This window comes from Ophidiomyces ophidiicola, assembly GCF_022830035.1.
Source record: "Ophidiomyces ophidiicola strain CBS 122913 chromosome Unknown scaffold_37, whole genome shotgun sequence".
NCBI lineage: Eukaryota > Fungi > Ascomycota > Eurotiomycetes > Onygenales > Onygenaceae > Ophidiomyces > Ophidiomyces ophidiicola.
In genome coordinates this window covers 41,335-65,774 of record NW_026054677.1, presented here as the reverse complement: position 1 = coordinate 65,774, position 24,440 = coordinate 41,335, and the positions used below count along the sequence as shown (strand labels likewise).

The 24,440-nt window shown below is 49.4% G+C and overlaps 12 protein-coding genes and 1 non-coding gene across 13 annotated transcripts; 8 read left to right on the top strand and 5 right to left on the bottom strand.

Moving 5' to 3' along the window:
- Nucleotides 1–2,183: 2,183 nt before the first annotated feature.
- On the top strand, nt 2,184–3,392 carry GTR2 (GTP-binding protein gtr2; the record flags this gene model as incomplete). Its single annotated transcript, XM_049255196.1, has 3 exons — nt 2,184–2,479; nt 2,543–2,644; nt 2,705–3,392. 3 exons carry the CDS (start codon nt 2,184–2,186, stop codon nt 3,390–3,392), a joined length of 1,086 nt encoding a protein of 361 aa, XP_049105799.1.
- A 519-nt stretch (nt 3,393–3,911) lies between these two features.
- LOZ57_006175 (uncharacterized protein) lies at nt 3,912–4,779 on the top strand (the record flags this gene model as incomplete). Its single annotated transcript, XM_049255195.1, has 2 exons — nt 3,912–4,166; nt 4,228–4,779. 2 exons carry the CDS (start codon nt 3,912–3,914, stop codon nt 4,777–4,779), a joined length of 807 nt encoding a protein of 268 aa, XP_049105798.1.
- A 1,288-nt stretch (nt 4,780–6,067) lies between these two features.
- Nucleotides 6,068–7,559, bottom strand: LOZ57_006174 (uncharacterized protein; the record flags this gene model as incomplete). Its single annotated transcript, XM_049255194.1, has 3 exons — nt 6,068–6,646; nt 6,705–7,471; nt 7,529–7,559. 3 exons carry the CDS (start codon nt 7,557–7,559, stop codon nt 6,068–6,070), a joined length of 1,377 nt encoding a protein of 458 aa, XP_049105797.1.
- An 888-nt stretch (nt 7,560–8,447) lies between these two features.
- On the bottom strand, nt 8,448–8,792 carry LOZ57_006173 (uncharacterized protein; the record flags this gene model as incomplete). The annotated part of the gene is made up of 1 exon (XM_049255193.1): nt 8,448–8,792. One exon carries the CDS (start codon nt 8,790–8,792, stop codon nt 8,448–8,450), a length of 345 nt encoding a protein of 114 aa, XP_049105796.1.
- A 972-nt stretch (nt 8,793–9,764) lies between these two features.
- On the top strand, nt 9,765–11,662 carry HIP1_2 (histidine permease; the record flags this gene model as incomplete). The annotated part of the gene is made up of 3 exons (XM_049255192.1): nt 9,765–10,056; nt 10,122–10,539; nt 10,600–11,662. 3 exons carry the CDS (start codon nt 9,765–9,767, stop codon nt 11,660–11,662), a joined length of 1,773 nt encoding a protein of 590 aa, XP_049105795.1.
- A 438-nt stretch (nt 11,663–12,100) lies between these two features.
- LOZ57_006171 (uncharacterized protein) lies at nt 12,101–13,441 on the top strand (the record flags this gene model as incomplete). Its single annotated transcript, XM_049255191.1, has 1 exon — nt 12,101–13,441. The coding sequence occupies one exon, from the start codon at nt 12,101–12,103 to the stop codon at nt 13,439–13,441; it is 1,341 nt and encodes a 446-aa protein (XP_049105794.1).
- Nucleotides 13,442–13,517: 76 nt separating this feature from the next.
- Nucleotides 13,518–14,376, top strand: LOZ57_006170 (uncharacterized protein; the record flags this gene model as incomplete). The annotated part of the gene is made up of 2 exons (XM_049255190.1): nt 13,518–13,584; nt 13,646–14,376. 2 exons carry the CDS (start codon nt 13,518–13,520, stop codon nt 14,374–14,376), a joined length of 798 nt encoding a protein of 265 aa, XP_049105793.1.
- Nucleotides 14,377–15,996: 1,620 nt separating this feature from the next.
- On the top strand, nt 15,997–16,112 carry LOZ57_006169. Its single transcript has one exon. It is a non-coding gene; the product is annotated as a tRNA-Ala (tRNA).
- Nucleotides 16,113–16,269: 157 nt separating this feature from the next.
- On the bottom strand, nt 16,270–18,489 carry NOC2 (Nucleolar Complex 2 protein; the record flags this gene model as incomplete). The annotated part of the gene is made up of 1 exon (XM_049255189.1): nt 16,270–18,489. One exon carries the CDS (start codon nt 18,487–18,489, stop codon nt 16,270–16,272), a length of 2,220 nt encoding a protein of 739 aa, XP_049105792.1.
- Nucleotides 18,490–18,684: 195 nt separating this feature from the next.
- Nucleotides 18,685–19,507, top strand: VPS28 (Vacuolar protein-sorting-associated protein 28; the record flags this gene model as incomplete). Its single annotated transcript, XM_049255188.1, has 3 exons — nt 18,685–18,774; nt 18,829–19,065; nt 19,121–19,507. 3 exons carry the CDS (start codon nt 18,685–18,687, stop codon nt 19,505–19,507), a joined length of 714 nt encoding a protein of 237 aa, XP_049105791.1.
- Nucleotides 19,508–19,772: 265 nt separating this feature from the next.
- Nucleotides 19,773–20,923, top strand: rrg1 (Protein-lysine N-methyltransferase rrg1; the record flags this gene model as incomplete). The annotated part of the gene is made up of 3 exons (XM_049255187.1): nt 19,773–19,800; nt 19,866–20,126; nt 20,184–20,923. The coding sequence occupies 3 exons, from the start codon at nt 19,773–19,775 to the stop codon at nt 20,921–20,923; spliced, it is 1,029 nt and encodes a 342-aa protein (XP_049105790.1).
- A 146-nt stretch (nt 20,924–21,069) lies between these two features.
- Nucleotides 21,070–23,253, bottom strand: ROK1 (RNA-dependent ATPase rok1; the record flags this gene model as incomplete). The annotated part of the gene is made up of 1 exon (XM_049255186.1): nt 21,070–23,253. The coding sequence occupies one exon, from the start codon at nt 23,251–23,253 to the stop codon at nt 21,070–21,072; it is 2,184 nt and encodes a 727-aa protein (XP_049105789.1).
- Nucleotides 23,254–23,587: 334 nt separating this feature from the next.
- On the bottom strand, nt 23,588–24,367 carry ATP20 (ATP synthase subunit G atp20; the record flags this gene model as incomplete). The annotated part of the gene is made up of 3 exons (XM_049255185.1): nt 23,588–23,828; nt 23,892–23,976; nt 24,160–24,367. 3 exons carry the CDS (start codon nt 24,365–24,367, stop codon nt 23,588–23,590), a joined length of 534 nt encoding a protein of 177 aa, XP_049105788.1.
- Nucleotides 24,368–24,440: the final 73 nt, after the last annotated feature.

Here is a 24,440-nt window from a genome sequence, read left to right as displayed (position 1 = left end):
GACACGCCGTGAAACCAAAGCCAGGCCAGAAACTGCGAGGCTGCTGGGATTGCTAAGGTATACGGAGTACAGGTTAGGGGGAAGCGGGCGAAAAGCGGATGACGCCGTGTGGGTGAGCCGGCTAGTTAACTAACGAGGCCGCTAACTAGCGCGCGTCAGATGAAGCACCTAAACCAGCCAACTAACAACCCATTAGTTATATGAAGTACAAAACAATAAAATGAGGATGAAATGCGGGCATCAGGTGTGGTGAAACTCTCTTGGGCCACTTTTTAAATAGAAGTATGCAGTAGAGCTGGATGTATGGCGTTGAGAACACTCTTTCTAGAGACCGCACAGCATTGTCCTTGCACGTCACTCGGGAGCACGACCAACTAGGGAGTTAATTAACTACATATCATCCCTACATATAGTTAACTAACTACTCCGTATACTGGGCATTGCCGTCACCAATACCTGTTTCAGACTCAACCACTCGCAGTAAACAGCTGCCATGGGGCGATAAAGCAGGCTCAAAGATATAGTTAGTTAAGAAGCACAGGTTGTGATGCCGATTCAGTCTCTGCATTGCCGGGGACAAGTCTGCACTGCCGACACAAGCACAAACCACCTCACTGCCGGCCTGTTATTGCTTGGTGTCTGTGCACCAGCTCACTAGCTAACTAACTAGTTGCTGTTAGTTCTCCTTGCTAGTCAGACTGTCAGGTACAGAGCACTCCGAAAGCACGGAGTACCGATATCAGCTGTAGTCGGCAGGCTTGGTCTTACCGGCTGTGCCAAGTGGTGAACTCAACCGCCACCCGCTTCTGCTCTCTGACGGGCCTTGCTGGCCTTGCTGACCAGGGCTCGATGCCAGGAGTTCGGGTAGTTAATCCGCGCTTGTGGACGCAAGGCTAAATCGAACGACCGCCCCGAGATACTAACTAGTGAGTTTATGTAGTTTGCTTGGGATTCGGCCATCCTGACATCCACGGCGACCCAGCGAGCTGCCCAATAATAAATTATTACGGAGAACAGCCCACCCACCGCACTGCCTCCTTCGCCCTGCCGATTTTCTTATCTCGGGATCCGGTAAGTCAGAGATGATGTTCGCTGACTGCCCAGCCCCGGACGCGGCTGACGCCCCCCAGTTTGATGCATCCAGAACTGCCCGGACCGGCGAATGAGACGGAAATAGTAAGTAGTAGGCTGCTCTTGCACGCAAAGGGGGCGGGAGCCCTGGCCGAGACAGCGCCTGAATTCCTCCTGGGCATCCACTCCCACGAGCGGGCTACTAACACTGGCCATGATCCAGGACGGGCGCGCAAACTATCCTCCCGGCATTAGGCTTTCCGCCAATCGCCCCGTTGCGAGCTCAGCCTCGGAGCAAGAAAGCGTCGAGAGAAGGAAGAAAAAGAAAACTTGCGGTCAAGGATAGCCGCCGCGAAGTGGCCCGCGATGGAGGTAAGAAAGCCGCTTTTTTTTTTACCGCCCTTTGGCTCCGTTGAATCCTGGGCGCAAAGGGCCTTCCCCGTTGTTTCCTGTTTCTATGCCCGTCTTATTGCTGAGGGAGACGCTGAGGTCGCGTGCCGCTCCGCCGTTGTCGTAGAGGAGCCCGCGGCCTGGAATGATACCTCCTGTCCCCCACTACCTCCTTATCCCCGCGCTGTAGCAGCGCCTGCTGTGCTTTGTGCTCTCCCGCCTCGTGCCTTGCTGTTGTCTACCCGTGAAGCCAATCCTGAGGGCGCTCGGTGAGGGTGACGGTGGCGCCGCCTCCGGCGTTGACCCGGCTTTTGGCGTCTGTCGTCTTGGGCCGCATTCCCTTCGCTGCGTGGAAGATGGATGGTTGTGCTGCCTGATATCACGGACTGAGTGTTCTGTCGGGCCAACCCGTCCGCTTTGACGGCTGCTGAAGGGCGTGGACGGGGGATATCAGAATCCAACCCAAACCCCTGGAGGCGGGTGGCCAGCCTAGCCAGACCTGTTTGCTCTGTGTTTCCTTTGTTCTGAGCTGCCTCAGTGCTTCCGGGGAGATGTGACTGTACCCAAGCCTCTCCCGGTGTTGTTTCCCTACTGCACCGCCTGAACACGCGGGTTCGCCCTGCTTCTGCACCTTCACTCCGCCATTTGTGTCCTTCTGGTCCTTTCTCCCTCTTCGCAGCCCTCTCCCCATCAATTGCAGCAATCACACCGTTTCTGTCACTATGCCTCCTATATCCCCCTCGCCGCGTGTGGTCCCTAGGCGCCTCCGTTCCAGCTTGAAGCCCGGCCAGGAGCGCTTGGTTTATTCCGACACCGGCATCCTCCATGGCCAAGCTCCTATCATGAAGACAAGAGCGCAGCTAAGTCTCGAACAGAATCTACAGGCACTTCAACATGGGCAGCCTTCCACCGCACCGACCACGAGCCAGGCGGCAAGCAGCCGTACGAATAATACCCGAACTGCTCGCAAGAAAGTTCGTGATGCCAAACCTCGCTTGTTGCTGATGGGATTACGCAGGTAAGCTGAAGGTCACCTTTAGGCTCTATTCTATACCGGTAGATTTCTAACATACTTGTGTAGAAGCGGCAAGTCCTCAATATCAAGTGTTGTTTTTCATAAGATGCCACCCACGGAAACCCTCTTCCTCGAGTCAACTACACGGATCCAGAAGGACTCGATTCAGTAGGTGATGTGTCATCTCCAATTCCTGGGACAGTTCTAACCAGGCTACGTAATAACCAGCTCTTTTATGGATTTCCAGATCTGGGATTTTCCCGGGCAATTGGAGTATCTAGAACCCTCCTTCGACCTCGAGGAAATTTTTAGCAATCTGGGGGCCCTTGTCTGGGTTATTGACGCTCAGGATGACTATTATGATGCCGTTGCACGTTTGAATCGGACCATACTGATGATCCAACAATATTATCCACACATTAACGTTGAAGTGTTCATTCACAAAGTCGACGGCTTATCTGAGGAATTCCGATCTGACATCTTTCAAGATATTGTTCAGCACATCACTGACGAGCTTAGCGATGCCGGATATGAAAATGCCCCTGTTCACTTCTATCTCACTTCCATTTACGATTATTCCGTCTTCGAGGCCTTTAGCAAGGTTATTCAGAAACTCATACCTCAACTATCGACCCTTGAAAATCTTATCAACATCCTTGCCAACAATTCTGGCATGGAGAAAGCCTACCTTTTTGATGTTCTCAGCAAGATTTATATTGCGTCAGACTCGCGGCCTGTGGATATGGCATGTTACGAAATGTGCTCTGATTATATTGATGTGATCGTTGACATTAGCGAGTTGTACTCATGGGAACATCCTGACCGAAAACCGCTGGGCCCCCAGATTTCTGAGGCAGAAAGCCATGTCATATTGCATGATAAGACTATGATCCATCTCATGGAAATGAACAAGTAAGCATATCCAAAACTATTGGGCCGTCAAAGTTGCTAACGTGTATCAGATACCTATGCCTTGTCTCCGTCATCAAGAAGCCAGACGCGAAGGATCGCAAGGGTTTGATTGACATGAATTGCAGGACTTTCCAGGATGCCTTAAACGAGGTCTTTGCCAGGGCTTGGGAGCGAGACACTTAGGCTTATCTTTTGATAATATATAATTGTGGTTGGAATCCTTTATTACTACTCCATAGTCACGGAAGACTGACGAGCTCCGGCGCTGGTTTCTGGTCGTCAACAAGAGAGATGCCTATCTGAAAAATAAATAACAGGTGAAGCTGAGCGATAAATCTACATGTACGGAGTATGGAGTAGAGAAATCAAAGAAGTGCCCCAGATCAACTATGTAATTCGACAGGGGGTGATTGGCGGCTTGGATGTGCCCAGCCCAACGCTCCCCCGTCTCAGCCTATTATTAGCTCGCTGTTTGTAAGACCGTCGTGATTGGGAATAGAATCGCTAGGAAGAGATGCCAGCCATGCGACAACGAACGAAAGGCAAGTTCGCATCAGCAAAGCTTGCAGATGATGAACAGGAGCAGGCAGCAGCTCTGAAAGCAACGATAGAACGTTATGATGAGGAATCCAACAAGATCACCGTTATAGATGTGTTTCGACTGTTATTTCTCCTACTCTTAGCGTCTTCTGGGCTGTCATACTTCATCACTGGCGATTCAGTAACATGGGGCGTCAAACCGCAGTTTGCTCGATGGTCGGCCATACTTAGCCGGCTTGTACGCGAACCCTTTCCTTTGTGGCTGGCTTCACTGGCTTTTGCTAACAGAATTCGTACAGCGTGGCCCCGTCCTCCTCACCCCTTCCGAACTATCCCTCTACAACGGGACCTCTCCAGATCTCCCGATATACGTGTCCATCAATCGTACCGTTTATGATGTCTCCGCCTCCCCGCATGCGTACGGCCCTGGCGGCAGCTATTCCTTCTTTGCCGGGCGCGATGCCACTCGTGCTTTCGTCACCGGCTGCTTCGAAGAAGACCTAACGCCCGATATGTCTGGCGTAGAAGAAATGTTCATTCCCATAGAAGATGACGACGACTCCGAGGTGGAGAAGGCTTTGTCAAAGGCGGCGAAGAAGATTCGAAGGGAGCGAGAGCTGAGGGAGGCGAGACAGCTGGTGTACAAGCAGGTGAAGCACTGGGTGGATTTCTACGGCAAAAGTGATAAGTACTTCTACGTCGGGAGGCTGGTGCCGGAGCAGAATGGGGAAAATCCAGACATCAAACAGGAGAAGCGCCAGCTATGTGAAAAGGCGAAGCAAGATAGGCCGAGAAGGTCGAAGTTAAGGGCCGAAAAGGAACAGCAATCAAAGGGAGTGGACCAAGACTAATGATGGTCGCATCAAGCCGTTTGTACGGATTACATTTCTATAGTTAGCATGGCTGATTGGAATAGACCGCATGGGTTTGCAGGATCAGTTGAAACGGGACGTATGAATGTCTTTATGCAAACGTATCACCGCTACTGTTCGGTGGTCTCGTATTTGTTATATGCCGCCTCGCTTCTGCTCCAGTAGTAGCTACATGGAGGGCCATAAAGCTCTCCGTAATAACCGCATATTTTCCATGCAGTATTTGTTCCATACAGTTGCTTCAGTCAAAATCCAACACCTTTTGCCACGCCCGACTGGTTTGCCACGGGAAGGAAAGAAGTAAGGGGAAATCCATTCATTAACCCGTAAAAGACATGCTTGTTTTGACAAGTGCAGGTAGAGTAAACACCGTTCGCAGCACAAATGGAAACCCAGGCCAAAGGAAATGATGATGGACGTTATCTTTAGTCGCTGGCGGTGACAGCACGAGCTACAAAGCCAGTTAGCGGAGCCCAAATACCGGGAATACCCAATTTCAATATCGCGAGGCGTCAACATACTGTAAATGTTCATCTTTGAGTGTCCAACGACCTTCTTGATCTGACCCTTCTCCTCCAAATCAGCAAGAGCTTTGCGAGCTAAGCTGCCGTTGATCTTTAGACGATCGACAAGGGTAGCGACAGTGATGAGACGGTACGATTGCACATCCTTATAGAGCTTTTCTGAGGTGGTCTTATCGAGGACGACGGCGTGGTTGGCCTTGTCCTTGACTATCGAGATGAGATGTGTCAGTCCAAAAGGCTCGAATGGAGCGATGATGGGCCTTACGGCCTTGACTCGAGGAGTGCGCAGCAATGAGGCTAGGACTCATTCGTTTTCAGGGAGTTGTACCTTTGCCCTTCGACCACTTCTTCTTCTGCTTCTTGCCGCCGGATGATGCTGCGGGTGCCTAGGCCGTAGAAGTCTCGTGTCAGCACTTCTATTCCTTTACCAAATTGCTATTCGATGTAAAAGTAAGGGCGACTAACCATGATGGATGAACTTTTGGTGCAGTTGTCGACAAAAGTGTTCACGCTCAAGATCGCTCTTCAAGCGTCGTCGATGTCGCGAAATTTGGGAGTGGGGTATGACTAAGCGAGAAATGCCCTAAGCCCTCGTTTCGGCTAAATACGGACTAGCGCGATATTTTGCGGCCTTCATGATTGGCTTGCCGACATTAGAGAAAAAAATATCGAGAAAATTGGAGTCTCCCATTGTCTACCCGATCCAACTGCTTATGCGGAAATATAGAATGTATGGGTGTAGCTTATGCTTGATCTATGCCTTCGACCTGTCTAAATTCCACTGATGGCCCAGCCATGGAGAGGTATCCCATAACGTATCCATTGTGCCAACCGAACCAGATCAATTCACCCCCATCCTGCGTGGCAGATTTGATCCTAGCAGCGCTATACCTCCCTCCGCTTGCGCGTGGTATCTGAACTATCGCTGGCAGCCTTCCGCAGGACCACCCATGTACAGTTGCGACATCATCATCGTTTGTAGCGAACAACATTTCGGGGTGCTCGGCACCCCAGAAAAGATGTTTAATATTTGACTTTTGCACAAGAGACCCTGCGAGGCGCGGCGGGGATTCTCGAATTGACCATATCCACAAAATGTTCGGGAGAGCGTGATCTACCGTGGCGATCAAGTTACCTGATGGACTGAATGATATGGCCGATATAGTCCTTGTATCGGTGGGGATGTTATATGTAAATGGAAAAACAGAAGATTCGGGGGCGACAGTATATTCTCGTTTTGATATAGCAGAGTTTTCTTCTGTATATACTTTTCGGTCAATTGGAACCGACAATGGGTCCCCAAGAACCATCGCCAAAGTAAACTAAAAAACGAATTAAACATCTGCTTTCTGCGATGTCTGGAAATCGGGTGGTACTAACTGTTTTTGTATTGATTAGATCAACGATTCCTCCTTGCTTTCCAACACCTAGAAGGCTAGAGTCGGGGCTCCATTCAATAGTCTTCACCCCAAGCCCAAATTCGTTTTCAGGCCCAGTATATGTTCTGAAATATTTCCCGTCCGCGGTATAGATCGCTACCGCCGTTCCTGCAAGGGCTGTGGCCCAGCAAGCTATCCAGGCACCATTGGGACTCCACTTTAGCCCCTGAACGTCGGTTATCTGTAGAACTATTGCAGTTTCACACTCAAAGGTCTCTGGATTGTGGATGGCGAGGGCATCCTGCCCATCGACCTTCGCAATTAGTGCCAAATGTCCAGACCGTGGGCGAAAGTCGTAGCCATTTGGGCCGGAGAATTTCGGGGCCCTGACAATACGCTGTTCGCCGGTCTTGAGGTCGAAGATCATGAGCTGTATCCCGAGTTCTAAAAGGCAAAGGATACCATCGGCCTTCGTAGTAAATTCAGCATGGGCAAAACAGTCTCCTGTCTCGATTTCGACAACCCAGTTCTCATTTTCAGTATCGAAAACGGAGATATGCGTGGTACTCCCGCACAGCAGCCGGTGGCTTCCAATGTGGGTAGTATCATCCGACCATTGGAGAAATCTCAAGTGGCCACATATGGCATCATGTAAGGGAATGGAACGGAGCACATTGTGTCCCTGTGACGTTTTATGTAGCTCCAGGTGGCGGTCATAGGCCACAGCAACGTATTTTCCATTGTCGCTGATCGCAACAGGCATAGTATCTTCCTAAAATGGTCAACATTGCTAGTATGATGGTCGTGAGTTGAGTATGCACTCACTGTGGTGTTTGATAGCCTTGGAAGCGGACATCATGTCCTAGCTATGTTAGCACCGTGGGTTGGCATTCCTAGTTCCGTTACATAGATGAATGTCCCCAGCATTGGATGGCCAGGGCGGTGCAAAAGTGGCTTTCGCGTCGCGTTTGTGTTGACCTACTCCGTACTCCGTCTCCGTAACTAACTACATGGTTGACTAGTTAGTTAGTAAGCACGGCACAACATCCACCCCGTCGACGCCAGAGGCGGATTTTCCTGCTCCTTCAGTCGCGCGATGGTCTCTGTTCGTGGGTCTGAGTATGCGAAAAACCGCTCCTGGTGGCACAGATATATAACTACTCCGAACTCCGTACTACGCTCCGTATCCATACTCGGATGACTATCTCTAGCTACTGCGTACTTTGGCGACGTCCCCATGCAGGGCCTCAAAGGAACGGCGTCGCAACGCTTTGGGAGACGCACAGAAGTCCTTCCGTCCTGTGACTCTCCACCGCTACTCCACGCACGCCGGCGATTGGCGCCTCCACGCATCCGAGGTGCACGACGGAGAGATGGCTCTGGTTCCGGTGGCCAATGCGAAGCGAGCGATAACGGCTGGACACTTTGCCAGATCGCCGCTCGTTGATGGATGCTAACTAGTTAGCGAATATCGGCCAGGTGATTGATCTTAGGGCGTCGCGCAGCGGCCGTGTGTTCCGCGATGCCGATGACAGATTCTGCTGCTATTCTGGTGAAAACTTTCTTCGCAATAATAAATTTTCGCAGCTCCACACTAGTTAGGTGTCAAAGGACCATGGTTACGGATGTCATTTAGCATCAAGTGTCAAGCCTATGGTAGAGCGTGTCCAAGGTTATTTCGAAGGAATCGTGGCGTCTACAGCGGATGAAGTTGTCCACAGTCACCCACTATAAAGAAAAACCCTCATTCATCCTCATTCCTATCAGCAAAAGGCCAATGCTTCTCGATCATGGCGCGACCTTTGGGCTCTGCAGCCATCAATACCTCTTCCTTGAGAATCCTGCTCTTTTCTTTTGCCGTCTCATACGTTTCAGACACCACCCAGCCCTCTTCATCAACCCCAATACCCATTCTTGATCTCTCCATATCCCTGTCACAGAGTTCCTGCTCTGCCTGGATCTCAAGGCATTTATCAATTTCATTTCGCTCATAGACCAAAGGACATGAAGGCAATGACTTTGTAGAAGTAGATTCCTTTAAGAGGTATGCCCATCGCTGGCTTGCTTTAATCAGATCTGCTTTCAGCATCACATTATTTCCCTCCCATGGGGTTGAAGAGTGTTCAAAAAGCCTTTGTTTGAATACAATTTTGAGTGTAAAAGGTTGTACCTTCTTCCCACAAATCCGTTCCTGGGGCTGAGCTTTTTGCGTTTAGGCAGGGGCTGGCCAATGGTATTTACCCGCCTTGGGCTCCACCAGGCGGCTCCTGCTTAATCAGCATAGACTTGATTACTCATCCTGGACTCCAACAGCACAGGCGCGGCTCTGCGCCCCTTTTGTTTCAGCGAACGAAGTGGGTGAGCTCTGCTCATGTAATTATTATTACTTGTCCCGAGATTCTTATTACGGGGTCCTGGCATGAACAATTCTTCTCATCTCATGTACGGAGTACAAGTTGTCCTGATGGAGCCCACCCCTCGCTTAAGGGGTCTCGCGACAATTGACATCAGGCGTGGGGCTCCGTGACCGGCATTACAACACATGCTACGGAGTACCATACGGGGTACGGAGTATATGGAGACCTGGTATGGCCTGTCAACACACTAACCATTAGTGAGTTGATAGATGTGCATCAGCAGCCGTCTCGCAGAAGCTGCTGCATAAGGACATTTCCCCTCATGCACATGCGCGTGAAACAGCGGCATTGATGTTTTGGACCCAAGGATCAACGGCCGGGCGCGCGTGGCAACAAGGCGTGTGATGCGCCCGCCGTTGTCTCGGCCGGCCATCCAACCGGGATGCCCAACCCGCCAAAGTTACATAGTAAAAGCTCGTCCGCCCGGCCCCGAAACATCATCAACGGCCGCCGCTCGCCTGCCCGTCGTGCGATGCCCCTCGCGGCGTCTGTCTGCCGTGACCATGCGCTAGGGATCTAACCAACCAACTAGGCTCCCGCCCCCGCTTCTTCTTCTCGTCCTTCTTCGTCGTCTGCCTTCCCCAGAGCGAGCACCACACCCTCCTCCCGCTCCCGGCCAGAGCACCAGCGCGCCCGCTGCAGCCATGGGCCACCCGGACGCTGACCACAGGCGCGAGAGCCAGATGATTGCCGCCGCCGAAGCCATGCGCGTGGCCTCGTGGGACGACGGCCTGCACAAGCCCGAGCACAAGGGCCTGGCCACCCGCATCATCGACAGCTTCAGGCGGGACTCCAAGGCCTTCATCTCGCAGCCCCTCGACTTCGAGAAAGCCGGCTTCGATGCCGAAGGCGCGGCCGCCGCCACGGCCGCCTCGCCGCTCAAGCGCAAGCTCAAGTCCCGGCATCTCCAGATGATTGCGATCGGAGGCTCAATCGGTATGTCGTTCATCGTTTTGCGGCCTACAGTCATACCCTACCTGGCGCTGACCCTCTTTTGCCAGGAACCGGCCTATTTGTCGGCTCTGGAAGATCGCTGGCGGCTGGAGGCCCGGCATCCGTTGTCATTGCCTTTGTTCTGGTTGGTATTATGCTGTATGCCACCATCCACGCCCTCGGCGAACTGGCCGTCATGTACCCCGTTGCCGGCGCCTTCTCCCACTATTCTACGCGGTTCTTGGATCCCGCCTGGGGCTTTGCCATGGGTTGGAATTATGCCATTCTGTGGCTGACCCTACTCCCACTGGAAATTGTTGCCGCTGCTATAACGGTGGGCTACTGGGAGGCCAGGGTATCCCCGGCGGCCTGGGTGTCCATATTTTACGTCTTGATTGTGGTCATCAATCTCTTTGGTGTTCTGGGATACGGTGAGGCTGAATTTGTATTTTCGATCATCAAAGTCGTCGCCGTGATTGGTTTTATGTGAGAACCCCTTTTCATCTCCTACTATTTGTTACCGCTTGTAGCTGATGTTCCCCAAAGCATTCTTGGAATTGTATTGAATTGTGGCGGCGGCGCAAACGGTGATTATATTGGAGGCAGATATTGGCACAACCCCGGCGCATTCAATAATGGATTCAAAGGCCTCTGTAGCGTCTTTGTTACGGCAGCTTTTACCTTTGGTGGCGGCGAGCTCGTGGGATTAGCAGCCGCAGAGACGGCCAACCCTCGAAAATCCATCCCCACTGCTGTGAAGCAGGTTTTTTGGCGTATTGTCCTCTTCTACATCGTATCCATGGTGATTGTCGGTCTACTGGTTCCCTACGATGACGAGAGATTGTTGAATGGTTCTGGATCTGCTGATGTCAAGGCCTCGCCATTCGTTATTGCCATCAAAGATGCTGGCATCACTGGGCTTGACTCCGTGATGAATGCGGTTATCATGATTTCTGTGCTGTCTGTTGGCAATGCTGCCATATACGGCTCGTCGCGCACGCTCACTGCCTTGGCTGAGCAGCACCAGGCGCCAGCCTTCCTCGCTTACATTGACAAAAAGGGCCGTCCACTTATGTCTATCATTGTTGCTTCACTTTTTGGGCTATTGGGATTCCTTGCAGCTTCACCAAAGCAACAGGATGCTTTCGTCTGGATGCTGGCTATTTCAGGCCTTTCTTCAGTTTTCACTTGGGCCTCTATCTGTTTGGCCCATATCAGGTTCCGCCGCGGCTGGAAAGTCCAGGGGCACAGCCTCGACGAACTTCCCTTCCGCGCTCAAGGAGGTGTGATCACGTCTTGGATTGGATTCGTCATCAACTGTATTGTCCTCGTCGCGCAGTTCTGGACGGGCTTCGCACCCATCGGCTACCACAAGCTCTCTACTGCTGGGCGAGTTAAGTATTGGTTCTCGACCTACCTGGCTGCCCCGATTGTCCTGGCGTTTTATGTCTCGTACAAGATTTGGAAACGCACGTCGATTGTCCGTGCGAAGGACATGGATTTGAACACGGGGCGCCGCGATCTGAATCTGCAGCAGCTGATAGCTGAAGAAAAGGCCGAATGGGATAGTTGGCCGAGATGGAAGAAGGTGTACAAGTCCTTCTGCTGATCGACTGTCCATCGCCTGTAATGTACTTAACACATTCACACATTACTATATACCCTCTAGATAGTTGTAATAGTCCTTCAATCATACTTGAACCACCATTAAGCCTTTCTGTAGGAGTTGCTAGTCTAACTCGACCCAATTACAGGCTGGTCGCCACCCGTCATCAGACCGTCGATCACCGGAATTGCGCGCCGGTCATGGATTCCTCACTCTCTCCGATCTTCTCTCAACCTCTTCACTTAACTATTCGTATTCACGCCTCCCCGCACTTCTACCGGCAACAGCCATGACTAAGGCCTAGTCCGCTGGCTTTACTAGCGAGCTGCTTGCCGATATAACCGCGTGCTGGCTGGCAGCCATCGACCGAATCTTTCGCCTCGCCATGGTCTCCCTTGACTGACACTCAGCAATTCTCTGCCTCCGCTGGCTCCGAACCCCATGACGCTCCGTCCAGCACTGCGTCGGCTGGCGCGGCCTGGTGGCGCGCTTCGGCCATTCTCACGATGTCTGCGGGTGCAGCACAGTTCCAGCCTGGCCGCTGCATGGAATAAGAGCAGCCTTGAGCCGGCTGCGCCGTCCGCCTATACGCCGCCTCCTGCGCCCGAGCCGCCTACATCCCCTCCCCCACGATCCGCCACCCGCAAAGAGTCCCTCACGCGAGCAAAACCGTTCTCTGCCTTTCTGACAGACACGTTCAGTCGCCAGCATGACTACCTCCGCATCAGCATTACCGAGCGCTGCAACCTACGATGCCTCTACTGCATGCCCGAAGAGGGCGTCCCGCTGTCGCCCCCCGCGCACCTCCTCACTACCCCGGAGATAGTGTACATTTCCACCTTGTTCGTGTCGCAGGGCGTGACGAAAATTCGCTTGACCGGCGGAGAGCCCACGGTACGCAAGGATATCATACCAATGATGCAGCAAATTGGCAATTTGCGGCGAGACGGGTTGAGGGAGCTGTGTCTCACGACGAATGGGATATCATTGCATCGAAAGCTAGATAGTATGGTGGAGGCCGGTCTCACGGGCATTAATCTGAGCCTGGATACCCTGGACCCATTCCAGTTCCAGTTGATGACACGCCGGAAAGGGTTCGAGGCCGTCATGAAAAGCATTGATCGGGTTCTGGAACTAAACAGGGTGGGTGCTGGCCTCAAGTTGAAAGTGAATTGCGTTGTTATGCGAGGCCTGAATGACCGAGAGATCTTACCATTTGTGGAGCTTGGACGGGAAAAGCCCATTGAAGTGAGATTCATTGAATATATGCCATTTGACGGGAACAAGTGGAGCCAAGGCAAAATGCTTCCCTATCAGGAAATGCTAGATATTATCCGTGCCAAATACCCGGGGCTTGAGAAGGTCAGAGACCACAAAAATGACACAAGCAAAACATACCAGGTTCCAGGCTTCGTGGGGCGCGTGGGCTTCATAACCAGCATGACCCACAACTTCTGTGGCACCTGCAACCGTCTTCGTATCACGAGTGATGGAAACCTGAAAGTTTGCCTTTTTGGGAATGCCGAAGTCTCTCTTAGAGATATGATACGGAAAGAAAACAATGACTTGCCGATCGACGATGACGCTATGGAGTCCCTTCAACTTTTAGAAGCAGCTCGACAGTCTGTCCATGCCGAAAAAGAGGGACATGTTGTCCGTGAGCAGGAGCGGGAACTACTAGATATTATCGGTGCAGCGGTGAAACGCAAAAAGGCTAAGCATGCGGGAATGGGGGAGCTCAAGAATATGAAGAACAGACCCATGATATTGATTGGTGGGTGAGGTTTAAATACATTCCTTTTTCTTCTTCTATCCGTCACCAGCATTATTCGTACCATACTGGTCTGTGCATGTGGAAATGGCGTTTGGCGGTTTTCAGGCGAATTCGATAATGAAGCCAATGCTTGATATGAATGATGATAGTGGTTTATCAATTGAATCAATCGTCGTTTTCTCCATTGCCTGCGTGCTGATAGTGGTCAATAGATGAGCCTCGATCACCCATGCCTTCGGAAGACACCAGAAACAGCCTATCTTATCCACGAGCTCCGTGGCGCAGTATACCGTCTTATCTTCTTTCAAGCTCACCCTCACTAACATGCCGTCTGTACTCGATGAAACGTCCGACCCCGAATGCCTCTGTTCCCGATCCTCCTACTGCTTCTCACCCCGTGTTGCCTCATTTAACAACGCAAGAAACCGTGCACATGACATCCATTTCCCACAAGGAGGAAACTACCCGTCTAGCTACAGCCGTTTGTCGGGTAGTCTTTTCTAACAAAATGCCATATTCTCTTCTTACCACTGGCGAAGGGTATACTAAAAAGGGCGACGTGTTGTCTGTGGCACGGATCGCTGGCATTATGGCTGCAAAGCGGACCGCGGATATTGTACCACTGGCTCACCCTGGTCTAGGAATTACAGGTATAGACATTGACGTTCAAGTTTGTCCTCCGTTCGCATCCGACACCGAGAAATACCCGAATGGGAGTGCTTTGATTACGTCGACGGTACATTGCCGTGGACGAACTGGTGTAGAAATGGAAGCACTCACATCCGTAGTAGGCGCAGCATTGACAGTGTTTGATATGTGCAAGGCGGTGGATAAAGGAATGGTGATTGGAGAAGCAAGGGTTATTCGGAAGAAAGGCGGGAAAAGCGGCGACTGGGAGGAGGGAAGGAAGGTTACCAGTGACGATTCGAAGCCCCCAGCATGAGTTTGTAGAATATTAAAATAAAAATGAAAGATAAAAGCCTATTGTATTGTATTAATAGGGTCTATTATTTTACACCCAAGCCGCGTACCTCTCATGAAAATCACATTGATACTTATTTCCGCTAAAAATTAAATATAAAACATTGAGTCTTTTAGATTCAGGTGCACTACTTCTAGCCATTCCTGAAGTGCTTCATCATACTGCCTAGGAAGGGCATGATTATAGACAGAATATAAATAATACCTCCCACATTCGCATACAATGTCTGCATACTATGCAGGAGTAGCTATCGAGGCTGCTTGTTGTCGAATCAACAGTTACTGCCTCTCCTTGTTGTCCAACCCCCATGAGGGTTAGTTAAGCCTCTTGTAGAAATATTTAGCACATTTGTACCGGGGGCTCGATAGGCAATTCTTATCATTTTGCTTGTTTGGTCCGGTTGTTTCTAGAATAGGCAGAATTCAGCTGGAACATAGCAGGGTTTGTAATTTGACCCAACGTTGATGACAACTTGTAGCAACAGCTTCATCGTTTAGATGTTTCTGCCGAAGAAGTAATGTAAATAGATGACGCTTAATTCGAAGAGACATGTTCTCCTCAAGGTGTACGTTATATTTGTAGAAAATGAGCACATAAACGCCGTCAATTTCAAAATAATTGGCACAGAGGTCAACTTCCCGGCTATTTGTTCCATATACTGGCTTGGTAGGCAATGTTCTTTTGTTACTAGAAGCTCCAAGCTTCTGCGTGATGTCTTTGCTTAGGCTTTCATCAACGATTCTGTTTTCTAGAGAAGCTATTGCCTGGAAAATATTATGGTGTGCACTAGGATTCATATCACTATTTCAAATGTATGAGTAGTGTGGAATATACCGGCATGCAAAGAGGTTATATATATGCACCTATATAACTGGCTGGATGCCCCTTTTGATTGCTGGTAGCCTCCACCATGTGATTCCCTTTGCTACCGAGAGTCTACAGTAAAATGAGAAGCAGACCCTCCTTGCTCTCTTGATGTCCTATTGCTTGAGGCACTATATAGTGAGTTGCTCGTTCGCCTTTGTGCATAAGTACCTCTCCCTCTTCCCGACCGGTGCTGTTTCCTCTTAACGCAGGGGTATTTCCTGGTCCTCCTCGATGTAGTATATTGCTACCGTTTCCGCCGCGGTGCCTACTGAGGCTCTCATTAAAGCTTCCACGTCCTGGGAAATTTCGGTGGCAACGATTGGGTTCGACCGTGGTAAAGTCGTCATCATCAACGTTACTCTGCTGCGGATCGTTGTTCGGTGCGGAGGGCTGTGAATTGGAAGTACCCTCTTTAGGCCTTACTGCCGGGGCAGAGGTCTTGCGTTGGCTCCGTGGGTTTTCGCCGCGTCCCTTTCCGGAGGACATCTCGCAGCGGCAGCGTGATTTTGCTGCATATAGAAATTGAAAAAGAGAGGTCATTCTCGTCGTGTGACGGGGAAAAATATTGAATTTATAAATCGAAACACTGTGGCAGCATCAGCAGCCACAGGTCCGCGATTGAAAACAAAGCTACGCTCAGGAACCAACACCAAGAAGAGATAAGAGAACATAACCGAATCTCTAATAGAATAATAAGCTATTGCTGTGTGTTGAGGGGAGGATGTATGGCGTAGATGGTAAACGTCTGCAGGAATCCTTCTGGCATGGTCTGTTGCTGGGTGGCAATCACCTGGGAAAGAAGGTTGTGGGTTTGAATCCCACTATCCCCAAGATATTTTGCACTTTGGAGTAATGAAACAATGCCCGTGCTGCTGAGCAGTTAGGGAACGCTGAAGAGTTTTGTGTGATGAATCAAATGTATTCTGGAATCGTTCCATTGTTGGACTTTGCACCTACTATTCTAATAAAAGCAGAAGCGCTGCATACCTATGAGGTAGCCTCACTCGAGTCATCCTCACTGTCGTCGTCCACCGCAGCTTGCTCAACTTCGTCATTCCTGTCCTCCGCAACTCTTCGCCGTTCGTCATCACGGCTCTTCTCAAGAATCCTTGCCCGTTCTGATTTTTGAGCTCTTTGAGTTTTAACAAAGGCACCTAATGGCGTTGACTCCCATTCCACGTCTTTCAAAAACCCCTCAACCTCTGCTCTATCTTTTGGCGAGAAAGTAACTGTTGATCTTCGTTCTTCGACCCAGCGACTATTAGATTCAATCTTTTGGACAAAGAGAACAAACATTTGATTGATCTTGACGTTCTTATTTCCAAACGAGCGGGAAGAAACCTCTTTTAGCCATCGTTTGAGCATAACTACCACGGGTAGCGAAAGCTCTGGGAATGCAATGCTTTTGGTCCAGAGAACGAAGAATTCTGAGAATAATTCCAAAACTTCTTGCGCAACTCCGTCTTGATAGACACGTGTTCGTAGATATGTTTTCGGGGCACGGATGCAAGTCAAGAAATCAAGTGGTTTCAGTGTACTTGGTTTGGGTGGTTTTTTCATTTCTGCAGAATTTAATACCTCCAGCAAAGCGGAAGCCAAAGGAATATAGGTGTTCGTTGCCAGAGATACTCGAAGGAGGGAACGTATTAACTGGAAGCGAAGTGGAAAGTACTGCGCAGTGGGTATCAAGCGCATGGCTCCCAAGGTAATCTGGACAACAGGATAGATAAGGGGCCGCAGTGCTGACTGTCCCCCTGCCTTGGCTTCTACTATGCAGTCACAATGCATAGATAGGACGCGAGACCAGAAGTCTAATGAATGCACGTATTGCCAATTGTACACTATTTTATAGGAATCTTTGGTGGGGTTAACAATGCTGCCTCGCAGATGTATGGCTAACTGGCGAATAGAAGTGAATCCAGTAGTATAAGCTATATCTTGATCCATACCCCACAGCTCCGCTGCAGAGTTTTTCATCAAGTTGATTCCAGCAAGTGTATGGGCTGTAGTGTTTCTACTACCCTTTACAATGCCTTCATATGTTGTTTTCAGAACAGCTTCGCGAATGCCGGCGTCTCCGATACGCATGAGTCGACGAAGAACTAGGTAGGCAGAAATTCTCGTGGCTTCAGAATTAGAAGATTCCGACCAATGCCCAACTACAGTTTTGATGACCACTTTCAACAGTTTTCGAAATTGCAAAAGATAGGGCAACATCGGAGTAATTGAGGATAATGTCAACCTTAATGCAGCGGCATCGGATAAACTTGACAAGAGTTGGTGAATTGAGGAGGTGTGGGATTTGATAAGGGGCGTCAAGGTTTTGAACTTTTTTGAATCGATAGACAACCTTACTTTGCCATTCGGTGTTTCTTTTATAGGGATGTGGTGATTTAAAACTTTGGGGACCTGCTCAAGGGCCGTAACAAGTACCTCATGATAGACGTTAGGATCAGAGATGTTATATTTATGATCTTCGTTATCGTCCTCGTCAACATAAGCAGCCCGTCTAAACGCAAGAACAACCTGTCGGGTTGCCCTCAGTGAGTGTGTTTCGGACATAGATTTCTGCCATTGTTGAACCGTAGAAAGCTGTAGGTAGTTGTCCGAAGTATCCCGAGATTTCTCTGTTTTCTTCTTCTTGCGTGGTGCTGAATCTTCCTCCTCATTGTCGCTTAGACCATCTACTTCAGCAAGGTCGCCATGGTCGCCAAAGTCAAGAAGTTCAGCGTCGTTTTCCTTCAGATACTTGTAAAATTCAGGGTCTTTCTCCTTGAGTGCCTCGAGTTCATCCTGGTGCGCATTCAAGTCCTCTGTTTCGCTCTCTGATTCACCATCACCTGAGCCATCACTCTCCAAAGTATTCAAGTCGTCGCCATCCTGCTCACCCCGTTTACGTTTTCCGGTCTGTGAGGGAATGTCTCTTTTATGCTGTCGCTTCGCCGTGCTCGATTTTGGGAGGCTGAAACCTCCAGAGAAAAAATCATCAACGCCCATTGTCGCAAACGCATCTTGGCCTGTAGCCTTTGCTGTTTTTTCCCTTGCCCTGTCGTCTTCAGCAGCTTGTGTTGCGGCATTCTTCGCTTTTCTCTTTTCCTTGACCTGGTGTCTCTGTTTCACTTTCGCAAATTCTCTCCGGCGGTCAATTGTATCCTTGAGACGGTTTTTACCGAACTTCTTAGTCGCCTTCTTCGCTGAGCCCGCCATTGTTGCGTCGTTCGCACGGTGATGGTTGTCGCTGAGAAAGCGTGCACCTGAGAAATTTTTGTTGGCGCTGTGCACGGGCCACGCCAACCCGCAAACCTTCAAAAGTATATTTATCCGCAGGAATATCGTGTGAGCAATACATCTCCGCCCACACTTCGCTGACCGGTGCCGTTCAGCACAAGAATCACCTGCATAATGTACTCACAGAGACCCTTGGCGTATGCTCCCTCTCCGTACAGCTATACGCCCAACCTGGCCTTGTCCGCGACTATTAATTTGGACGAAGTATGCCCGAGCGTCCCGACCATAGTAGCCCTGGTGCTAACTCCTTGCTTCTAGGAAGTCAAGCTTGCCTCTACACCAGCGGAGAGAGACCTTTATGAGTCACTTGCCGAAATATACAGCATTATAGTAACATTGGACGGACTCGAGAAGGCGTATATCAAGGATGCTGTTGCGGAATCTGAGTACACAGAAACATGCGCTAGACTTCTAAAACAGTATCGGTCGAGCCTAAGCGATGAGAGTGTTGCTAAAGAGTTTGTGGATCTGGATACCTTTAAGCGAAGATGGGGTGTGAGTATTTTCTTGCCGTCGTTTCGAGTTTGCTGGCTGACATCTTGTTCCAAAGTTGGAATGTGCCAAAGCTACCGAACGCCTTCGCATCGGGCTTCCAGCTACTGTCGAGCAGCCCTCACATAATCCTGTGCAAGCCGCCGCGACAGGCTCCGCTTCAGGAAGTCTTATACTTGCCGCTACGGAGAATTTCATTACGTTTTTGGACGCGTTGAAGCTTAATATGGTCTCTAAAGACGCGTTACACCCTCTTCTATCTGAGGTTATCCAGTCCGTCAACAGGGTGACCGACGAGGATTTCGAGAATAGAGGGAAAATCATCCAGTGGCTTATCACACTCAACCAGATGAGGGCGACCCAGGAATTAGCTGAAGATCAAGTTCGGGAGCTTGCATTCGACATTGAACAAGCCTACCAGGGATTTAAAAAGACGTTAAATTGAGCCTGAGACGACCATCGGTGCGTTCGCGAGCTGGAGAATATCACCGTTGGGATGCTGTCGCTGCCTGATTGTCTGACTGCCGGCGGGGCTGATAACGAGTTAAGGTTTGCGGCGTTTGCACGGACCACTTCTTATCAAAAACTTTTCCTCCGCCAAATTTATTCGCCAGCAACCGCAACGTCGGCGAGGCGATACTGTGAGACACCCATCGTGGTTTACACCTTCATGGACGCGGAAACTTCGTTTATTTGTTTCGCCAGTCATGATGAACGATGACATACAGCCTTTACACGGTACTCTTTTCGATCTTGGCATGCTTGAGCTGGTGCAGAGACACTGATATTACGTTTGTTTTCAGTTTTCGACCTTCCTCAGTTGTATACAAAGCCCTCTGCGGAGAAGTTACTTGCGGCTCTGAGGGATTTGGCCGTCCTGCCTCGTACGTTTGACAGTGACGAAAACCAAGCTCCAAAGCTATCTCCGGTTTATGGTGGATGTGTTGCACAATACCTCACAGGCATCATTTCCAGTGCATTGTCATGGATTGATACCGACGAATTGCGGGAAGCTATTTGGGATGCTGCCAGTGCTAGACTGTGTGAACGCTCTGGCAGAACTGGTACGTTTGTGTCATAGCAAAGTACCAGCATAACACGGATCTAATACCCTCTTATAGCCATGCCGTCCTTATCTAGGGTCTTCCGAATCCCGGTTGCAGATAATATATATATCCCTATAACGCTACATGAGCCGTCTTTGACCTCTGACAACTTAGGAATGAAAACGTGGGTCTCTTCCTATCTTCTGGCACGGCGTCTTCATACATTTAGGCTGCCTCAACCCAGTTTGCTTCCTCTTGGACATGACAAGCAGCTTCTTCGAGTCCTCGAGTTAGGTGCTGGAACGGGTCTTGTTGGCCTTTCCTTTGCTTCCCTGTGGGGCGCCAATTCCACTGTTCATCTTACTGATTTACCTGAAATTGTGCCAAATCTATCCCATAATGTGTCCATGAATAAGGACATTATGTTATCGACAGGTGCCTCTGTCACAACAGGTGTATTGGATTGGTCATTAAAAAAGGGAATGGACATAGGAAACCAGGAAAAGTATCAAGTCATACTGGCTGCTGACCCACTGTATTCATCTGAGCATCCTCGATGGTTGACGCAAACTATTCAGCGATGGCTTAGCACCGATAAAGGCGCGAGAGTTGTACTTGAAATGCCTCTAAGAAATGCTTACATTTCGCAAGTCAACGAGCTTAAAAAACGGATGGGTAACATTGGCTTGAAAGTCTTGGAAGCTGGAGAGGAGATTGGTCACGACGACTGGGAGATGAAAGACGGCTCGCCCCTTGAAGTTAATTGCTGGTGGTCGGTGTGGATGTGGGATGACGAAAAACTATGTGGAGGCTGAATACACACTGACTACCAAATACGAGAACTACAATCGACCTTTGGCAAAATAGACTAGCATGGGAATGTTTTCATAGACTAGATTATTCTTATTATCGAAGTATATATGTATGTTTAGTACATACATATATATACATGGGCCGCAGATCAGTCTTCAATACCACTCCAAGTGCCGTAATCATCGTCTCCTTCACCTGATTGCGTCCTTATTTTTCGACTTTGGTTTCCCTTTATGGCACCTCTGCGATTATTTTCCACCCGTCTATCAAACCCGCTTTTGGTACTAATTCTAGTTTTCTTCCCGGTTTTCGGATCATTTTGAGCTGACGGCCTCCGAGCCTGCACGCCGTACTTCTTCAAATCCTTCTTGTCGTTTTTCGAGATAGTTGGTAGCGACTTCATTAGCCATTTTGGAATACTGTCACGATCACTTGTCCCACGAAGTTTTTCACTTGCAGAGATTACATTTGCGATATTCTTGACGTAAGGAATATCCTCCTTAGTGTAAAATGTCACGGCCACGCCTCCCTCCCGACCTGCTCGACCGGTCCTGCCAACACGATGAACGTATCCGGCACTAGAATTGGGTATATCGTAGTTCACGACACCGTTTATTCCTCTGAAATCGACACCACGAGCTAACAAATCCGTGGTAATCAAGACCCAAATTTCACCCTTCCGAAATCCAGCCATAACGTCTGATCGTTTGGAATCTGACAGTTCGGAATGAAGAACAGCAATGCGTGCTGATCCACCTGCCTCGGAAGGAATATCGTACATAAGTTCCGAATGAAGCGCCACTGCACGGGCGATCGTCTGCGTAAATATCAAAAAAGGAGGCCGAAGGCGTGCTGCAGTGCTACTAGCAGCACTTGGGTGAAGCAACTGTCGCAGACCAAGGAGCTTTCCTTGCTCTGTTGCGGCATATACTAGCTTATGTGAAATATTAGGAATAGCAGAGTCTTTCAAGCCTACAACAAGCCGGAAAAGGCAGAGTTCAGTGTTGGTTGAGGAACTCTGGCGACTTTGGACAGTTGATTTTGCTAATTCCTCGATATTAGAGCCCATAGTTGCGGACCAAAGCCCGACTCTGAGCTGAGGACAAGAGCATGCTTTCCACACACCGAGAGTCTGCTCCCGAAATAGAGGGTCAAGCAAGACGTCTGCTTCATCAAAAACTAAAGTTTGGACTGATGGTAAAGAGGTAATATCCTTGGCGTCGCCATTTGATAACGCATGGACAAGGAGAAGTGGAGTGGATACTAAAATATCACATTTTGTAAGGGGTACAATATTTGTACTTGTTCCTTCATCTGCTTCTTCGTCACCGTCAGAGCTGGAACGATTTTCATCATTGCTTTCATTATCTGTTAAAATGTCATTGTCGTGATTTTTCTCTGTGATGCGCATTCCTTTGCGCATCGCAGTAACCTTGACAGCAGTTCCTGCAGTGAGTTTCCGGCCCTCGTTTACAATTTGTGTAACGAGTTCCTTTGTTGGCGCGATCACAAGGGAAGAAATCCCATTATATCCAGAATTTTCATGGCGATTTTTCAAGACTTTTGTGATTAGAGGGATCATAAATGCCAAAGTTTTTCCACTTCCAGTGGGAGCAACAACAAGAAGATCAGGCTCCGGTTCTGAGGAAGCCGTTGGGAGGTGGTGAGTTTTGGGACCCTGTCTTAATTCCGGTGTATTCCCCAGTAATAAAGGTAAAGACCCCAATTGAACCTCCGTTGGTACCGTGTAGCCCTGGTTGTAGATATTTTCACAGAGGCGCTTTGATACCCGGTATTTGCTCCTGAGTTGGCCAAAAGAAATCAATGGTTCTGGGAAAATCCTTTGGGCAGCCTTGCGCTGTTTCCGTGTCAAAGGCGCCCGAGCTGTTTCGACTTGACTCTTTCTTTTTTTTGACTTCGATGTCCCAGCGAAATCTGCTTGGATAGGCGCGCCCAAATCCGTAATTTTGATTTTATGTGATTTCAGAATAGATTTGCGCTCCTCTTCTGGCATACACACGTTATCCGTGTTGGAGCTAAGATCATCTTCCGCCTCTATCGTTCTTCGTTGGTTTGCGGACGAGGAAGCCGGACTGTTGGCTGTGGGTTTTGAACCGAAAAAATCTGGAATTCCAGGGTTATCACGATCCTCTCCCACATTTCTCTTTCGTTTAAGCCCTCGAAAATCGCTTGTCTCCGGCCGAGAATGCCCCCGATCAGGAAACAATTGTGGAGTGTTGGCTGCCCCGGCTGAGGGCAGCTGATCTGAAGAGCCGCATGTAGAAGTTCTTTTGAGCCTTGTAGATCTGGTTAATAGCTTGAAAGCATCCATCTGGGCGGCCAGAAACGCATAGCACTCTTTGGATTCTGACTCGGCACATCCAAACAATTTTTATGTCGAAAACTCTATCTGTACCTCATGATGCCAGGCACGTGATCTTTAAAGTGCTGCCGCAATTGAGAATGAAGATTACCTACTTCCTTTACGAAGTACCAATAGAAGAGATATTGGCTGCGAGATAGCTACAACAAAACGAGGCGTCAATTCTAAGGTTCTGGCGATGTATGACACACCACCCTTTGATTGCGTCGTCTATCGTACAAGACATAGGAAAAGCACAGCGCGAAAGAAAGAAAAGCGGTATTAACAATCGCGGTGGAATCTTTTAGTGCTCATGACTGGGTTCGCCTCTATATCCGACGATCTTCATTCTACCCAACATTTCACCAGCAGAAAAAAATCCGATAATTTCTGCTGCAGTCACGCCGACAATGGCGAGTTGCTTGCGGTCCATGCTTTTGATTTTGGTAATATAGGAGGAGATATTCAGGTTAGAGATTGCGGTCGAAGGCGTGCGGAGAGATGCGAGGAATGGTTGGAAATAAGCTTGGAATGTAGCTAGGTTTCTGAAAAGGCGTACTGGGTGAGTAGTTACCCTTGAGCTCACTAAGTATGATTTAAAGACTTACGGTGGTGCCATTTTTTGAGCATGGAAGACAATCTTGGAGACCTCAAAAGCTACCCGCGAATAATAAATCGTGGGGGGTATTAAGGCTATATATTAGAGAGTTAGTTGTCATGATAGATTGTAGATCGTTCGAGTTTGAGATGGGTATAATGATCCAGAGCTCTCGATAATAGAAAGAGGTGCTAGTAACTGCGTCTCCTAAGGTTATATCTTACATTCCACAAAAGAAATCATTCTGCCAGTTCGCCCTCCCACTCTCTTCAACGCACCACCGATTCCAGAAACAGCCCCCGCAATTGCAGGTCCCGCAGTGGCCGTCACTTTTGAAAGGCCCTCCGATGCTTTGGATGCGGCGGATGAGGCAGCATCTTTTGTCTTGGCAGCAGCTTCTGAGGCTGTGGAGTTCTGTCTGAAGGCAGTTCTTCGGATCAATAATCGCGAGTGTCGCAGGGCGACGCGGGATAGAGCAACCGGCATTGTGATGATAATCAATCGCACAGAGCAAAAAAAAATATAAAGAGGGAAAACTGAACGCCTAAAGCGGCACACA